Source organism: Stomoxys calcitrans, chromosome 5, assembly GCF_963082655.1.
Source record: "Stomoxys calcitrans chromosome 5, idStoCalc2.1, whole genome shotgun sequence".
Classification (NCBI taxonomy): Eukaryota; Metazoa; Arthropoda; class Insecta; order Diptera; family Muscidae; genus Stomoxys; species Stomoxys calcitrans.
The window spans coordinates 60,235,715-60,254,347 of NC_081556.1; the positions used below are offsets into that span (position 1 = coordinate 60,235,715).

Consider the following 18,633-nt stretch of genomic DNA (forward strand, 5'->3'; position numbering starts at 1 on the left):
ATCGAAAGAATAATCAATTTCATCCCTATAAATTGGCTGTTGTGCAAAAATTTACTGAACGCGATTTTGTTGCCCGTCAAATTGAATGAGAAATGCTGATAGGCAACCTGCCTGAAGACGCGGTAGTTGTTTTCAGTGGCGAGGCTTATTTTCACATTTCCAGCTGCATCAACATCATCATCAACAAGTCCGAGTGAACTTCACCACAGAATTTCAAAGAGCGGCTTAATTATTCTATGTTCAATGGGGGTCGCCATCTAACCCATGTTATTTTTAATTACATTCACAATAACAACACTACTTCTGTTTTTATTGAAAGGTCAATACCTTTCCAATAAGTAAGTTTCTCTGTCGCTCATTGTATAATAATCAAATGGTGAATTGAGAAATGTTTTGCGCAAAAAAATTAAATTAAATGAGGGCTCTAAAGGTCTGGTTATGTTCTCGTAAAAATACCGAAAAAGTGTCAGCTGTTTTGTTTTGGCTTATGAATACACATATAAATGATCACCGAACAAATTTCAAAAAGAAAAATTTCCACAAGCTCCTCCCCGCACTACGAACTCACTGTATTAGAAACCACGTCCTTGAAGCCGTCATGACTTCGAAAACTGTAAATCCCCTCCTTGAATTTAGTTTGCGTCGATTATTGCTGACATGTTGTGTGTGTCGTAGTATAGCCCCAATCCAGTCCCTGCCTCAATCTTAATGTCATCTATGAAAACCGAGGTATCATTCTCTCCAAAAACACAGTAATTGCTAATTACTCCGCCTTCCCGAAAAAGCGAATTCGGAAATTGCAAGTAGTCTGAAACCCTCTTCAGTCTTCTTTGGCCGTATTCTTCCTTCTCCAGCATGCCAAGTTTCCTCAGCCTAAGCACAACCTTAACGCCACAGTTCGGAATATAGACCTTGATATGCAGAATACCTAGCATTTCGATCATTACAAAGCCATCCATGTTAATATCCAACAGAAATTCGTTTACAACCATATTCCAGAGAATGGACGAGATCACCCCTTGATAAGGTTGATAAGAAGAGTTGGCGTTCCCCTTATCAACCGCCGTCCACAGGGAAAAATTCGGGTGGATCCTCGTGCGGCTCAAATCTGTGACTGTCGACCCATCTCCCCGTTGTTTAATACTAATGTAATTTAATCGCGTACTCCTTCAGTTAGAGGGACGTAAGGACTTTTCGCATCACTGCTTGGTGGGATGTCTTCTCCGACCTGCCTAAAGTTCTCCGACGTCAAACCTCCTCTCGCCTTCAAGTCATTTTATACCCTCCACCATAGGATCGAAATATTAATCTGAACCCAATAAAGTATGAACATTATTGATCGTCTTGAGATGCTAAACCGATTTAGTCATCTCCGTCCGTCTGTCTGTATATTTTGCACAAATACTTCTTATTAGTGCAAGTCGGTTGAGATTGTAAATGGACAATATCGGTCCATGTTTTGATGTAGATGCCATGTAAAACGATCTTGGATCTTGACTTCTTGAGCCTCTAGAGGGCGCAATTCTCGTCCGATTTGACTGGTGTACGTGGTGTTAAGGTGTCACTTCCAACGACTGTGCTAAGTGCGGTTTATATCGGTTTACAATCTGGTATAGCTGCCATATAAACCGATCTTGGATCTTGACTTCTCGAGCCTCTAGAGGGCGCAGTTATTGTCTAATTTGGCTGCAATTTTGTACAACGGCTTCTTCCATGACCTTCAACATTCAGCTTTACTCCTTCGAAAATTAGCATGACGATCAAGAATATATATACAGTTCAATTGTGTATAACAAAATATTGGTCTTTTTAGTAGCAATATTTAAAAATAAACCGATCTGAACCATATACAACATGCCTTTCTTGGGGCCAAGACTTTAAATCGAGATATCGGTCTATTTGGCAGCTACATGCAAATCTTAATCGATCTAGACCAAATTGCAGAAATATGTGGAGGGGCTTAACTTAACTCTCGGTCCCAAATTTCGGCAACATCAGACAATAAATGCGCTTTTAATGGGCCCAAAACATTAAATTGAGAGATCGGTCTATATAACAGCTATATCCAAATCTAGACCGATCTGAGTGAAATTGAAGAAGGGTGTCGAAGGGCCAAACACAACTCATTGTCCCAAATTTCGGCGACATCGGACAATAAATGCGCTTGCTTTGGCCCCAAAACCTAAAACCGAGAGTTCGGTCTATATGGCAGCTATATCCAAATCTGGACCGATTTGGGCCAAGTTGCTAAAAAATGTCGAAGAGCCTAACACAACGCACTCTCCCAAATTTCGGCGAACTCGGACACTAAATGCGACTTTTATGGGCCCAAAACCTAAATTTGGAGGATCGGCCTATATGGCAGCTATATCCAAATCTGATCCGATCAGGACCAAATTAAAGGGGGATATCTAAGGGCCTAACACAACTCACTATCCCAAATTTCAGTAAAATAGGATATTAAATGTGGCTTTTATGGGCCTAAGACTCTAAATCGGAGGATCGGTCTATATGGTAGCTACATCCAAATCTGGCTCGATCTGAGCGAAATTGACGAAAAATGTTGAAGGACTAACACAACTCACCGTCCCAAATTTCAGCAAAATCGGATTATAAATGTGGTTTTTATTGGCCTAAGACCCTAAATCGGGCGATCGGTCTATATGGGGGCTATATCAAGATATAGTCCGATATGGTCCATCTTCGAACTCAACCTGGTTATGGACAAAAAAAGAATCTGTGCAAAATTTCATCTCATTATCTCTATGTTTAAAGACTGTAGCGTGATTTCAAAAGACAGACGGACGGACATGTCGACATCGTCTTAGATTTTTACGCTGATCAAGAATATATATACTTGATGGGATCGGAAATGGATATTTCGATGTGTTGCAAACGGAATGACAAAATAAATATACCCCCATCCTTCGGTGGTGGGCATAAAAAATATTTTTAATTTTTATACCCTCCACCATAAGATGGGGGGTATACTAATTTCGTCATTCTGTTTGTAACTACTCGAAATATTCGTCTGAGACCCCATAAAGTATATATATTATTGATTGTCGCGACATATTATGTCGATCTAGCCATGTCCGTCCGTCTGTCCGTCCGTCCGTCCGTCCGTCTGTCTGTCGAAAGCACGCTAACTTCCGAAGGAGTAAAGCTAGCCGCTTGAAATATTGCACAAATATTTCTTATTAGTGTAGGTCGGTTGGTATTGTAAATGGGCCATATCGGTCCATGTTTTGATATAGCTGCCATATAAACCGATCTTGGGCCTTGACTTCTTGAGCCCCTAGAGTGCGCAATTCTTATCCGATTGGAATGACGGTTTAAATCGGTCCATAACCTGATATAGCTGTCATATAAACCGATCTTGGGTCTTGACTTCTTGAGCCTCTAGAGTGCGCAATTTTTATCCGATTTGAATGAATTTCTGCACGACGTGTTTTGTTATGATATCCAATAACTGTGCCAAGTATGGTTTAAATCGGTCCATAACCTGATATAGCTCTCATATAAACCGATATTAGGTCTTGGCTTCTTGAGCCTCTAGAGTGCGCAATTCTTATCCGATTTGAATGCATTTTTGCTCGAAGTGTTTTGTTATGATATCCAACAACTGTGCCAAGTGTGTTTCAATTCGTATCATAACCTGATATAGTTGTCATATAAACAGATCTGGGGACTTGACTTCTTGAGCCTCTAGAAGGCGCAATTCCTATCCGATTTGGCTGAAAATTTTCATGAAGTCTTTTATTCTTACTTTCAACAATTGTGTCAAATAAGGTTCAAATCGGTTCATAACCTGATATAGCTGCCATATAAACCGATCTGGGATTTTGACTTCTTGAGCCTCTAGAGGTCGCAAATATTATCCGATTTGAAATTTTGTACTACGGATCCTCTCATGCCCATCAACATACGTGTTTATTATGATCTGAATCGGTCTACAGCCCGATACAGCTCCCATATAAATCGATCTCTCTATTTTACTTCTTGAGCCTCCAATTGAGGCGCAAATCTTATTCGATTTGGCTGACATTTTATACAGTTCTCCAACATGTAAGTTAACTGTGGTCCAAACCGGACCATATCTTGATATCGCTCTAATAGCAGAGCAAATCTTTTCTTATATCCTTTTTTGCCTAAGAAGAGATGCCGGGAAAGGAAGTCGACAAATGCGATCCATGGTGGAGGGTATGTAAGATTCGGCCTGGCCGAACTCAGCACGCTTTTACTTGTTACATTCTGTAAACTTACTACATTTAGAAAATAATACTCCCATATGTCACATATTACCAATTTTTGACACCAACGATCACATATTGATCAAATTGAACCAGTGAAAGCGTACTAAGTTCGGCAGGGCCGAATCTTATATACCCTCCACCATGGATCGCATTTGTCGAGCTCTTTCCACGGTAACTCTTTTTAGCCAAACAAAGGATAAAAGAGTTTTAAATCTAGTAAGAATTGCGCACTTAAGGGGCTGAAAAACTAAAATAGGGAGATCGGTTGTATTAGGCTATACAGCGATTCATGCCATATTCGACAGGTGTGTTAGAGGTCATGAGCAACCGTTGTACAAAATTTCAGCCAAATCGGATAATTCTTGCACTTTTTAGAGACTCAAGAAGTCAAGATCCCTATCGGTTTAGCTGTATCAGCTTATGGACCGATTTGAACTATTCTTAGCACAGTTGTTGAATGTCATAACAAAACACCTCATGCAAAATTTCGGCTAAACCGGATAATAATTGCGCCGTCTAGTGGCTCAAGAAATCAAGTCCACAGATCGGTTTATATGGCACCTATATCAGGTTATGAACCGATTTGAACTTTTCTAAGCACAGTTGTTGAATGTCATAACAAAGCACCTCATGCAAAATTTCAGCCAAATCGGATATTAATTGCGTCCTCTAGACGCTCAGGAAGTCAAGTCCCCAGATAGGTCTATATGACAGATATATCAGGTTATAGACCGATTTAAACCATACTCAAAATAGTTGCTGGAAATCATAATAAAACACCTCATGCAAAATTTCAGCCAAATCGGATAAGAATTTTGCCCTCTAGCGGTTCAAGAAATCAAGATCCCAGATCGGTGTATATGGCAGCTATATCAAAACGTGGACCGATATACTCCATTTGCTATCCCAACCGACCTACACTTATAAGATGTTTTCGTGCAAATCTCAAGCGGCTAGCTTTTCTTCTTCGAAAGTTAGCGTGCTTTCAACGGACGGACGGACATGGCTAGTTTGACTTAAAATGTCATGACGATCAAGTGGAGGGTATAAAAATGGCAAAATATCTCACATTTTGAGAATTGGAAACTGTGTTAGTAAAATGCCTAGTACTGTGCGATTACTAATGTGAATCTGCTATATAATTTAAAATAAAATATAAACATTTCTATATAACCCAAGATATCATTATATCTAAGGCCAGATAGAACTATATCCAATGGCAGATATAGTTATATATAGCATATCTCTTTGGATATAATTATATTTAACAGATATTATTATATCTGGTCCCATATCCAATTATAGCTACGATCAGATATAGTTATATATAGCATCAGAGATAATTACATATATTTAGTTGGATATAGCAGATCCGTTTGGATCTAATTAGATCTAACTTTTACTTATCCCAGATATATTTGGATTTGATCATAAACATTTTTTTACTTGGCTATTGTTTTTACCTTATCTTTTTTAACCCCGATTTTTCATGAACTGTACAATATAAAAACACCGAGTTTTGTTGTTGTCTACCAGGAAATGCAACATTTCAAAGCATTTGCATCACAAGAAAGTGTAAAGGTCATACCTGTTTTTTGTATAGACTGTTTGGGATTGTGAATATGAGGAAAGCAATACTTAGAAGAAAGATTCAGTTGGAAATTGCCTCATTATTATAATTAAAGAAATTTTTACACAAATTAAAAATATATGGTCTCTTCCACTTTTTATTCAAAGTCCTAACTGACTGGCCCGGTGCTGTAGTTCTAGTTTGTTTATGTTTTTGTTTTTTTAATCATGGTGATATATGTTTATATGCGGAGATGTGTGTGTGTGTGTGCGCGATTATGTGTAGGAGTTTTGAGGCTAATGTTTAAGGGCCACATTTGATGACGGTGCTTAAATAATGATTTTTGGGCATTTTGCAAAAAAATAAACTGGAGTAAAGCAAAAATCCGAATACATAAGACAACATCAGTCGAAAAGATTAAACCTTATGTCTATTCTGGACCCTGATGTGTGCGAGGAAGGAAAACGACTGTGGTTGCTTATGAAAAATGCTAATGTCAATGAAGACCATCATAAGTTTATTCATTTCTTGTCTCTACAATGCCACTACCAACAGTAGCTAGTCCTCGGCGAGTGAGAGAGATCGAAAAAGAGTGAGAAAGAAAACGGAGAAAAAGAAAATGTGTTAAGGTACACATTGTCACCCTAAGAAAAGAGCTACGAAAATACGTGAATGAATGTGTGCCTTAGTGTTTGTGTGTGTCTGTGTTTGTGTTGTGTGTTTAAATGTTTGTTTGCATATGTTTGTACGTGTGTGTGCAAAACACAGTAGAGGCCTAGGACCGAGTAAGAATTATATTTAAAATGATAATCATGATTTTTATGGGAAATAATTCTGCTTGTAAGCATGTCATCCGATGTAAATTCATATTAGAGCATTCATTCTTTCCACTCAGTTGCTTGGTCCAGAAACGAGAGGGCAGGAGTTCCTGGGCATATTATGTGACCACCACAATTATCATTTGTGTGAATATTGTCGCCGCTGCCTTCGGCTTCTCCTTCGCTGTCGTCTTCACCATACCATCACCATCATCATTGTTATTGTCGTAATCATCATTGGCATTACCCCCTAACAACAGTATTTTTGTGGTCCTTTTGCTTGGGGCCATTCCATATGAATGCGTGCCGCATATGTTGAATGTAGAAACAGTGCTTTTGTCACCCTCACCAGTATTTTGATAATGTGCTTATATTTTCTATCATTTGTGCGCGTAATGAAAACACTCGCACACAGCTGCCATTATGGGTACAATAGATCCTTGCATTACAAGAGAGCAAGAGCAAATCATAAAAGGGCCACAAAGGTGTAAAAAAGGTATGCCAAATATTTAAATGACACAATGATTCTACCAGGGCCGAAATAAGCGGCGTGCATTGATTGTGGCACCACCGTCATAGGTTAAATCAAGTCTCACGCATCTAGAAGCAAGACTCTTGCTGCTCGCAGCTGTAATTTTCCATTTCGCCAAATCGGACAAGTGGAAAGCCAACAAACCCACCCATGCATGGCGTCCATACCACACCCATCGCTTTATCACTGCCCTCAGTTTTGCAGCAGCTCATGATTGAAGCCATCACACCAATTGGAATGCACGAATTGACACAATGAGCAACTCTAGCTGGTGGAGTAGTGAATCTAATTAGTGGGACCATGATGGGCATGATGACAATTGCATTAATTTGGGAATGCTTGTGGTTTGATGACCATGCCCTACATATCGTTTGGCTAGGACTTAATTTCCTTTTCATTGTCGCTATGTACTTTCAGTGGCCATCACAACCACATGTCAGTCACTTCTGTTACCGAATAGTAATTTCTCTTAACGTGATCAGAAGTGAAATGATAGCTTTTGTGTTTGTCTTTCTCATACATGTGACACAAATTTAATTCATTTATCTATCGTTTAAGACAAGCTTGGTTGTAAATCCCAGTCTGGAATTGCAACGTTTTTAATATCTAACATTAGCTGAAACTAATTTACTTTTGTATGCTTAAGGACATCATTTGCACAAATGTAGTATGCGTTGTATAAACATTTTTCGAAGGACTTAAAATGTAAAGTTATTGAGAATACAAGAAGGGTAACTTGATTTGCCCCACCTATAGCATAACTATGAGTGACTTGGGGATGTTGGACTCCAAGGAACGGTTGTGATTGGCTTTAGCTTGGCTAAATTCAGGCATATCTTGGCCTTTTAACACAAACCTCCCCGCTAAAATGTGCGCCGAGTTCACCTGTAGAACGATAAAAAGATGGGTTAGGTCGTCAGGTTAGTAGCCCATCACCCGGAAAACCTTAAAAGATTACTTTGAAAATACCAAGAAATTTGAAAACGGATACCCCTATGTTGATGATCTCCGCAAAACGTTTTAAGGACCATGATTTGCGTATCCGCATCTCTAATGTTCGAACTCTCCATAGATGTGGTGCAGTATACGCACTGACGGATGTGTTGAAAATGTACAGGGCAGACATTACCGTCATGCATGAAGTGCGATGGCTTGGGATAGGCTCCGCTACGACACCGAGAGGTGACGCCCTATATTATACCTGCCATGGAACGAGGCATGAATTTGGCTATGGATTTGTGGTTAGTCACAGACTGAAACACCTTGTCGCCATGTTTACTCCGCTGGTGGAGAGGCTATCCACAATCCTCATAAAGGTCAAATTCCTTAACATCAGCTTTATTTGCGACCACTCCCTTACGGTTTACAAAGACGAGCAGTCAAGTATAGTTTCTACTAGCGATTAGAAATAGAATATGACCGCTGTCCCTCCAATGAAATTCAAATCGTTCTGGGAAATTTTAATGCGAAATTAGGACAGGGAAATATCTTTGGTTTAACAATCAGAAAAAATTGCCTCACGAAGAAACTTCCGATAATGGATTGAGACTAATAGATTTTCTGTGGCATAGAATATGGTAGTTAGCAGCACCATATTCCATCATCGTGTTAGATGTACGTTCGATCCGAGGGGTGATCATCAATTCGGATCATTACTTTGTTGCTGTAAAGGTTCGCACTTGTCGTAGTGTAGCGAGAAACATACGATCTGACACTGCACGGAAGCTGGACATCGGAAAGATGCAAACACAACCGGTGGCAACGGCATACTCCACATACTCTGACCCAATTGTTCCAAGAAAGCTCTTCCTGTTCCGATATAGCACCGCAATAAAGTCTTAAAAAGGTACAGAAGCCTAGAATGAGAACCTCACATTCAGTTGCAACGCGGCGGGCAAAGAGAGGCATCGGGAAAAAAAGAGAGAGGAGAAATGTGTCTTCCGAAATAAGAAGAAGTATATGGAAAGTCGTGAGTGTGGGCTCATGGAGTGAACTCCGAAAATCCTACAAAAGAATTAAACATCAAACCGATGGCTTTGCTACAGGCACATCCTCTTGCAGCGACAAAGAAGAAAATCTGGTAACAGATAAAGAGGATGCTGCAGATATGGAGAGAACACTCTTCCCCGCTGCTGGTATGTTATAATGGGGGCGATGATGGTATAGAATGTGTACCGCCTGGTCAAAGCCAGGTTCACATAACAGTAACCCGATTGAAAAACAACAAAGCAGCTGGAGCTAATGGGTTACCCGCTTAACAACCAGAGGCGACACGCCGATAAGGCGTATGCATCAAATCGTCTGCACGATTTGGTCTGGAGGATCACATACCCAATAATTGGAACCATTGCATACTACGTCCCGTACATAAGAAAGGAGACATGACGAAATGTGCCAACTGCAGACAAATAAGTCTCCTCGCCATAGCATTCATAATTCTCTCGAACGTAGTGTAAATGATATAATTAGGCCCTTGCCTATCAATGCGGCTTTAGACCCGGAAAATCCACAAAAAACCAGATGTTCGCACTACGCCAAATCCTGGAAAAGACCCGAGTGTTCAACTCTTCCCGTATCTTCGTAGACTTAAAGGCCACCTTCAACAGCCCCATACGTTCTACGGGTTTTCAAGTCATGTCTGAGTTTGGTATTCCTGCAAAATTAATAAGACTGCAGCATGACGCTTGCTGTTACCCGCTCATTAGTAAAATAGGAAAAAACATCTCCGAACCGTTGAATACCAAACAAGGTTAATATCCTGTTGGAGAAGATAATACGAGATGCAGGTGGAATAGTCATGGCACACTACTCACAAGAGAACATGCTATTCGCTTATGCCGACGACATCGATATTATGGGTCGGTCGCCGGAAGAAGCAATTTTAGTATTTGGTAGTATCGAAAGAAAATGAACGAGCAGATAAAGAAAATTGACCAACCTACACAACTGTGAAAACTAACATAAGTGCAGTTGAGGTAGTTAAAACGGTGATGTTTTTATCTTGAAAATTCACAGACCAACCTACACAATCTGTGAAAATTAACATAAGTGCAATTTAAGTAGTTATAAAGGGTGATTTTTGTAGCTATTATCTTCTTGGCAACACTGGTTTAAATAGCTCACGTGCGTTTCGTGTTTTCTTTCACTGTCAAACATCTTCAGTATGGACTATAATTTAACCATAAATCGTCATTCAAACGAACAACACTTGCAAATTATTGCATTTTATTATCAAAATGCGTGCTCTGTTAAGGAAGTTCATCGCGCGCTTCTTGTGTTCAGCGACGAAGCTCATTTTTGCCTCAATGGGTACGTTAATAAGCAGAATTATCGATTTTGGAGTGAAGATCAGCCAAAAGCATTGCATGAGCTACCAATGCATTAAGAACGAGTAAAAGCGTGCTAAGTTCGGCCTGGCTGGATCTTATATATCCTCGCATGGATCGCATTTTTCGAGTTCTTTTCCCGATGCCTCTTTTAAGTAAACATATGATAAAATAAATTAATTGCTATGATTTTGGAGCTATATCTATGGTGCATAATTGAATTGAATGTTGGATACCATAGTAGTAGTCGTTGTGTAAAATGTCCACCAATTCGAAAAAAAAATTGCGTTCTTTAGTGGCTCAAAAAGTAAAAAAGGGCGATCGGTTTATATGGAAGCTGTATCAGGCCAAAGATCGATTCCGACCATAATTAACACGTATGTTGAAGGTCATGAGAGAAGTCGTTGTACAAAATTTCAGCAAAATTGGAAAATAATTGCGACATCTGGAGACTCAAGAAGTCAAGATCCCAGATCGATTTATATGCCATCTATTGGGTTGCCTAAAAAGTAAATGCGGATTTTTTAAAAGAAAGTAAATGCATTTTTAATAAAACTTAGAATGAACTTTAATCAAATATATAATTGCCATTTTGTTCGATAACCTTTTGCCATCTTCCTGGCAAATTTAGTATTCCACGCTCATAGAACTTCTGGCCTTTATCTGCAAAAAACTGAACCAAGTGCGATTTTATAGCCTCATCATTGCCGAAAGTTTTACCATTTAAGGAGTTCTGCAAAGATCGAAATAAATGGTAGTCTGATGGTGCAAGGTCAGGGCTATATGGTGGATGCATCAAAAGTTCCCAGCCAAACTCACTCTGTTTTTGGCGAGTGACCAAAGATGTGTGCGGTCTAGCGTTGTCCTGGTGGAATATGACACCTTTACGATTGACCAATTCTGGTCGCTTCTCCTTGATGGCTGTATTCAATTTGTCCAATTGTTGACAGTAAACATCCGAATTAATCGTTTTGTTCCTTGGAAGCAGCTCAAAATATACCACACCCTTCCAATCCCACCAAACAGACAGCATAACCTTCTTTTGGTGGATATCAGCCTTTGAAGTGGTTTGAGCTGGTTCACCATGCTTGGACCATGATCGTTTTCGACTAACGTTATTGTAAACAATCCATTTTTCATCTCCAGTTATGATTCGGTTTAAAAACGGATCGAATTCATTGCGTTTAAGGTGCATATCACAAGCGTTGATTCGGTTTGTTAAATGAATTTATTTCAATACATGTGGTACCCAAATATCAAACTTTTTCACCAGTCCAAGACTTTTTATGTGATAATGAACGGTTAATTTTGGTATATTTAACTTCTCTCCTATCTCACGCTCAATTTCTTGACGATCCAATTTGATTAATGCTTAAAATTTGTCAACGCCGACTATATGAAAAATCAGCAATTACTTTTTGGGCAACCCAATATTTTAGGCATGCAAATGCAAATTTCCCCATGAAAATTCCATTAAGGAACACGGGAAAACTTCTCACAAATCGATGTCTCCGATTCAAATTTATGCTCAATGATAAGCGACCTCCTCTTTATAGCAGAGTCAGAACGGCGGGCAGTATGCGACATCTTTTTTTACATGGCTGCCATACCAAATGGTACCGTACCTCACAAATGTCTTAAGAAATAGAAGTGAAATACCACCGCTGATAATATTTGTTGATTTTCTTGCAAGGACTTGAACCCAGGCTTTCAGTGTCATAGGCGGATATGCTTACCGCTGCGCTACACCATGCGAAGATAGAATTGGCTTGACCTTGTCCTTAACACGAGTGTTAAGAACGTGTTGTCTTCGTCAAAAGTCCTTGCTAACCAGTCATCTGTCAGCTAGTGGAGCCTGGCGAACCTGTTCCACTAGTCAAGGTCCTAGGAGCAGACAACATGCTACGGCCTGATAAAACCACCACATCTCTTAGGAGCTGCAAATGCGGCCGCGGGCAGTCAGCGATTTTCGAGAGGACAGTCTCAGTGAGGAGTCAGGTGGCACTGGCTCTTAACTAAATACTGAGTGCCAATGATACTCGAGATGACAAGGCGATTTATTGGCGCCTTCAAATAACCAATGGTCAACATCAGCGTCTGTTCCCAGGTTAGGGGCGGCTGGCGGCGAGCGTCGGATCTTGGAGCAATCGGCTCGCCACAACGAGGGATACATGCAATCCCACAAACCCATGCGGTTGGGGCGCTGGGCCAGTAACCCGCCCCTGGAAAACATAGAACTACTATGAAAAACAAAGGAATAGTAAAAACGGACCCCCCCAACGTTGACGGCCCACGCAAACGAAAAAAGGACCATGATTTGCGGATCTGCACCTGGAATGTCCGCACTCTTTATAGAGAAGGTGCAGTACACGCGCTGGCGGATGTATTAGAGAAGTACAAGGCAGACATAACCGCCTTACAGGAAGTGCGATGGACTGGGAATGGCGTCACTACAACACCAAACGGTGACGAACTATACTATAGCTGCCATAACACGAGGCATGAATTTGGCTGCGGATTTGTGTTTAGCCGAAGACTGTGGTTAGCCGAAGTCTCCAGCTTTACTCCGGTGGATGAGAGGCTAGTCACAAACCGCATAAAAGCCAAATTCTTCAACATCACTCTTATTTGTGCCCATGCCCCAACGGAAGACAAAGACGAGCAGACCAAGGATATTTTCTACGAGCGCCTAGAGAGAGAATATGACCGCTGCCCCGCCCATGATATTCAAATCGTTCTGGGAGATTTTAATGTGAAAATAGGGAAGGAAGAAATTTTTGGTCCAACAGTTGGAAGAGAGATAACGTCCAGTAATGGGTTGAAGATGATAGATTTCGCCGCGGCAAAAACGGAGGCGACACGCTGATAAGGCGTATGCATCAGCTTATCTGCGCAATTTGGCTAGAAGAACGCATTCCCGATGATTGGAACCTCAGCATACTATGTCCCGTACACAAGAAAGGAGACAAGACGGAATGTGCCAACTACAGAGGAATAAGTCTCCCCCACATCGCATACAAGATACTCTCGAGCGTACTGTGTGAAAGATTAAAACCTAAAGTCAATGAGATAATTGGGCCCTATCAGCTTTAGACCTGGTAAATCCACCCTAGACCAGATATTACACTGCGCAAAAATCCTGGAAAAAACCCAAGAAGGACAAATCAACACCTACCATCTCTTTGTTGACTACAAAGCCGCCTTCGATACTTCTTTACGTTCGAAGGTATTTCAAGCCATGTCTAAGTTTGGTATCCCTGCAAAATTAATAAGACTCTGCAGGATGACACTTGCTGATACACGTTCCCCAGTAAGAATAGGAAAGAATCTCTCCGAACCATTTAATACCAAACGAGGTTTCAGACAAGGAGACAGCCTATCGTGTGATCTCTTTAATATCCTGCTGGAGAAGATTATACGAGATGCAGAAGTGAAAAGATATGGCACACTAATCACAAGAGATCACATGCTACTTGCCTATGCCGACGATATCGATATCATAGGTCGGTCACCGGAAGTAGTAACTGCACCCTTTAAAGGAATCGAAAGAGAGTCAGTGAAAATGGGTCTGGCAGTAAATGGAGATAAGACGAAATGGATGGTCTCCACTCCCAAAAAGCCTTGTACAACCGAGCAGATAAAGAACATGGAGAAAGTTGGGAATCACAACTTTGAGATAGTCAGTAACTTTATCTACCTCGGCACCGCCGTAACCGAAACGAATGACACCAGTTTTGAGATAGAGCGAAAAATAATACTGGCAAACAGATGCTACTTTAGACTAAGTAAGCAGTTTATAAACAAGGCCACCTCTCGACAGATGAAGACTACACTTTACAAGACACTGATACTACCCGTGCTGTTATATGGTTCTGAAGCATGGGTACTTGTGAAAGCAGATGAGACAGTGCTTGGAGTATTTGAGAGAAAGATTCTTCGTAAAATAAATGGACCAGTTTGCGTTAACGGAGAATATAGGCGACGTATGAACCACGAGCTGTATGAGCTGTATGACGACGATAGCATAGTTACACGCATCAAAATACAACGGCTGCGTTGGCTAGGTCATGTTGTCAGAATGGATGAAGAAGCTCCAGCAAAGAAGTCTTTTGAAGGCAAACACGGTGGTACACGTAAACCGAGAAGACCAAAAGCCCGATGGAAAGATCAAGTTGTGGGAGACACCTCGAAACTTGGTGTCAGAGATTTTAGAATGAGCGCAGAAGATCGAGGAGCTTGGAACGCTATTCTACGTTCGGCTAGTGGAATAAATATTCTATCATAGCCAAATAAAGTAAGTCTCTTAGGTCTATGGAATTCATTCTAAGCCTACTCCCGGGTTCTAGATTGGCCGCCCCACTGCAAACAGACGCAACCGCCTAATGGATAACACAATCGTAGCTTTCCTTGAGTGACTAAAATTTTTTTCGAAAAATATCTATTATTACGAGTTACAGAATATTCTTGCGGAGCGAAATAATTATACGTTCACTCCATTCAAAGGTTCAAACAAGAATCTCTTTGGATGATAAAAAATAAATAAAACAGCCAATAACCGAACTTTAATTTCTATATTATAGTTATTTGAAGGACAGACAACTTGTCAAAACAATGGTGAAAAGTATCTGACCAAATTTGACCACTCTGTTCTCTCCCATGTTATCGTGGTGGTTTTCCTTTCAGTTAATGGCTTGCCCCCAATAGATTGCGTCTAAGTCATTGTTGGTTTTACTCTCTGTTGATTTCCAACGCATTGCCAGCATTTCGATTCCCATTATAAATATATCGGCCAAACCGTGTTTGAGAATATATAAAAAACAACCATTCTGCCATACTAACTACTGCAAAGTTAACTATTAACGGTCAGCAGACAGTGTTTGCTATTATGTGCAGACTTGTAATTATGAGTGTACAAATCTCTATTTTTATTTCGTTTCGAAAACTTGTATGAAGTTATTATTTTTCTTTAAGAGCTTCTTGTGAAACGAGGACACAAATGGTAATGAAGGTATGCAAGTCTCTCACACCTGGGATATTTTTCATCTCTGAATGTTTTATAGTAAAACAATTCTCCTCTGATAAAGATCTTTAGTAGTTGAGTTTGTATGGTTCGAAAACTGTCGAAAAAAAGCAATGTAACACATTTTCTTTTTATAATTCTTTGCATCAAAGTTAGAGTTACTGACGACTATTTCCACATCCTCAGTGACTTTGTTTACTCAGTTTCAATCTAATCAGCAATTCAAAGTTGTATACTAAGAGAATTTCCACCATACAAGGCGAAAGTTTATGCAATCTTAAACAAGTAATTGAGAAATATTACAATAATGACTGGAAGCCCAGTGAGAAAAGAATTGCCCTTATTCCTTAGGGGAATGTTCATGGGTAAAATTTGCAATTTCATTTGCATGTTTGATTTTCGCAAGCGAAATACAATTTTTCAAAATGGAAATCATTCATGAAAATGGTCATGTTTCAGCTTTAAACTAGAGTCGTTATGAAACTGTAAGCGAGCAATTGCTGCGAAAAAGGAATGTAGAGACGGCCTTAATATTTAGTTTTAGCAAATGCTAACTGTGAAAAATATGTTTTATTGACGTTATTGAAGTCCCCAAGCAATGTATACGATTAATCTTAATTTGATACGTTCCTCTGCCTTGTTAAAAATAAGCTATGTATGATGGCTACACTGCATGGCAATGGGTTTGGTTCGGTGGTGCGTATGAGTACCATTTGTATTCAATTCACATATTACACATTACTCATTCGCAAAGGTGTCCGAACACACTCAAAGCATCGTTTCTACCTCTTTTCGAATCAACATAACTTTCTGGTGTCATTCCTTGCTACTCTATTCAGACCTGGGCTTTATCATATTTTCACATGCACACACACACACACTTATACAAGCACACCGAGGTAGACGAAGCCAACTCAAAAAGTTAGTAAATTATCAGGACAAGTTTTGCTATTGTTTGTAGTTGGCTCACAAACACTTCCGCAAAAACAGCAGAGTAGAAACAGAGAACGTGAAACTTTTGTATCATTAGTTGTCGCCCGAATGAATGCTGATGAATTTGAATTATTTAGAACTTCAGAGTGAGTAACTGCGCCCGCTGATTGAGCGCCTAGAGAAAATTTTGTGGAAACTTGTCACAAATTTATTCTTGTTGAGAATTGCTAGACCGTTGTACGCCTTGCGATATGGTTGTGCGTTAAGTTGCCTCGCTAATTGTTGCCTATGAGAGAGCGTTTGTTAAAACCAATCGACATTTCGACAGTTGGCAACCAAACAACAAACATGGCACAAACAGGGGTCGTTCCCTATGTGTTTGTGCTTACGTTTTGAGGGAAAAGTAGTTGTAATTTATGAGCCAAAAATTAAGTAGAAAATAATGTTTTGTTTCATGGTTGATCCTTATTTCTGCTGCCTTTGCTTTGGGCAGCATTTGAAATACAAAATACCAGCTGTTACGTGGGTTTATTATAATTTCATAAATTTGAAAATTTCACATTATGTTGGCCACCATTCGTGTGCAAGCATACTAGTACTACTTATGTACTTTTCTGTTAAGCGTTCGGACTTTTGATGACTGCGAATAAATCATTTGTTATTGTGTTTTTATTTAATAACACTGTTTTTTGTTTTTTCTTTTTTGCAGAAAATCGCAACGATAAAGTTGAGGAAACTACACCGAAACGTTTTACCACCACATCCAGCCTGAAATTGAAACCCTCTGCCGATGATGATTACACGGAGTATACATGCCAAGCGAAGCACAAAGCCTTAGCGCCAGATATGCCAATGCGGGCCACCGTGCAGCTGTCCGTTCTATGTAAGTTAACTTAAATGTGCAGATGTTAAAAACAAACACTAGAGTGTGCATGATGGTCATTGATTGGGTTTCTCAAACCACACCTAAGAACTTGGGGCCAAATTTTAAATTACACTCAAAGAAATTTGTTAGTAGAAACAGCAAAAATGTTTGCTGAAACAACAGAAAGGCTGCTGAAAATGGGACATTACATTAAGTTAAAAATTTTTGTTTGCAATCATTCAAAAGTTTCTGCAGACTCATAGCATATCATTTGACAACGATATTTTCTGAATCAGTAAACATGTCCGTTCGATAGGGGTTTTGTGCTGGACCCCAGTTTTTTATTATGAAAATGTGTTTTTGGAATACCATAAGGTTCGCTCAAATCGGCGCATTCATCTCCGAAATATGGTTTTTGTGAAAATTGTGGTAAGATTGAGGGTCAGCCCTCCTATCAAATATCGAAAAATAATAGAGCCTATTACTTACCAGACCATTGTCAGGAAGAAGGATGGTATGGACAAACATTTTCACAATCTGTAATAATTTTAGACAAACATACATATAAACAATGTATGAGATTAATTAAAAGCAGACCAAACAATTAAAAACGTATTATGTTCGGCCGTGTCGAACTTTGAATACCTACCACCATAGATATTTTAATTATCCCATTTTCTTGTAACACCACTACTAAACTATAGTTATATTTAAATGTGGCCTGATATGGATCACAGTTGATTCAGTGAAATAGGGCAATAAATTCGCATTTTAATCGACATGGATGTCAAAGAATCTCATACTCACTATTTCAGATTTCAGAGTTATCGAGCTATAAATCTGTGTTTTATGGCCTTAAGACCATAAATTGAAGGATATCAATCGGCCTAGGAAAACTCACTGTTGTAAATTTCAGCGATTTGGTTTATAGGTTTTTGTAGGTTTTAAACCCTAGATCAAATGGCATATATAAATAGGGTCTAATGTGGACCACATTCACGTTGGATATCGGGTGGCTTAAATTTACCCACTGTTTCAAATTCCAGTGAAATTGGATAATAAATGTAGCTTTCATTGGCTTAATAATACTCAAAACTTATGGTAATCATACCCAACACCACTACTGTTGTACAGGGTATTAAAAGTTAGTGAATTAGTTTGAAACACCCAAAAGGAAGAGAGATAGACCCATTGATAAGTAAACCGATCGACTCAGTACCACTTTCTGATTCGATTTAGCTATGTCCGTCTGTCTGTCTGTCGGTCCGTCCGTCTGTCTGTCCATGTTAGTATGTGTTACTAAGTACAGGTCG

At 39.7% G+C, this 18,633-nt stretch overlaps 1 protein-coding gene across 3 annotated transcripts in view; it reads left to right on the forward strand.

Moving 5' to 3' along the window:
- Positions 1-18,633, forward strand: part of LOC106088805 (nephrin) — a 645,485-nt gene that overhangs the window by 208,910 nt on the left and 417,942 nt on the right. For all 3 annotated transcript variants that reach the window (XM_059368456.1, XM_059368454.1, XM_059368455.1), the window contains exon 4: positions 17,165-17,338. In XM_059368456.1, coding sequence (XP_059224439.1) covers positions 17,165-17,338 — 174 coding nt within the window. The remainder of the gene's footprint in view (positions 1-17,164; positions 17,339-18,633) is intronic.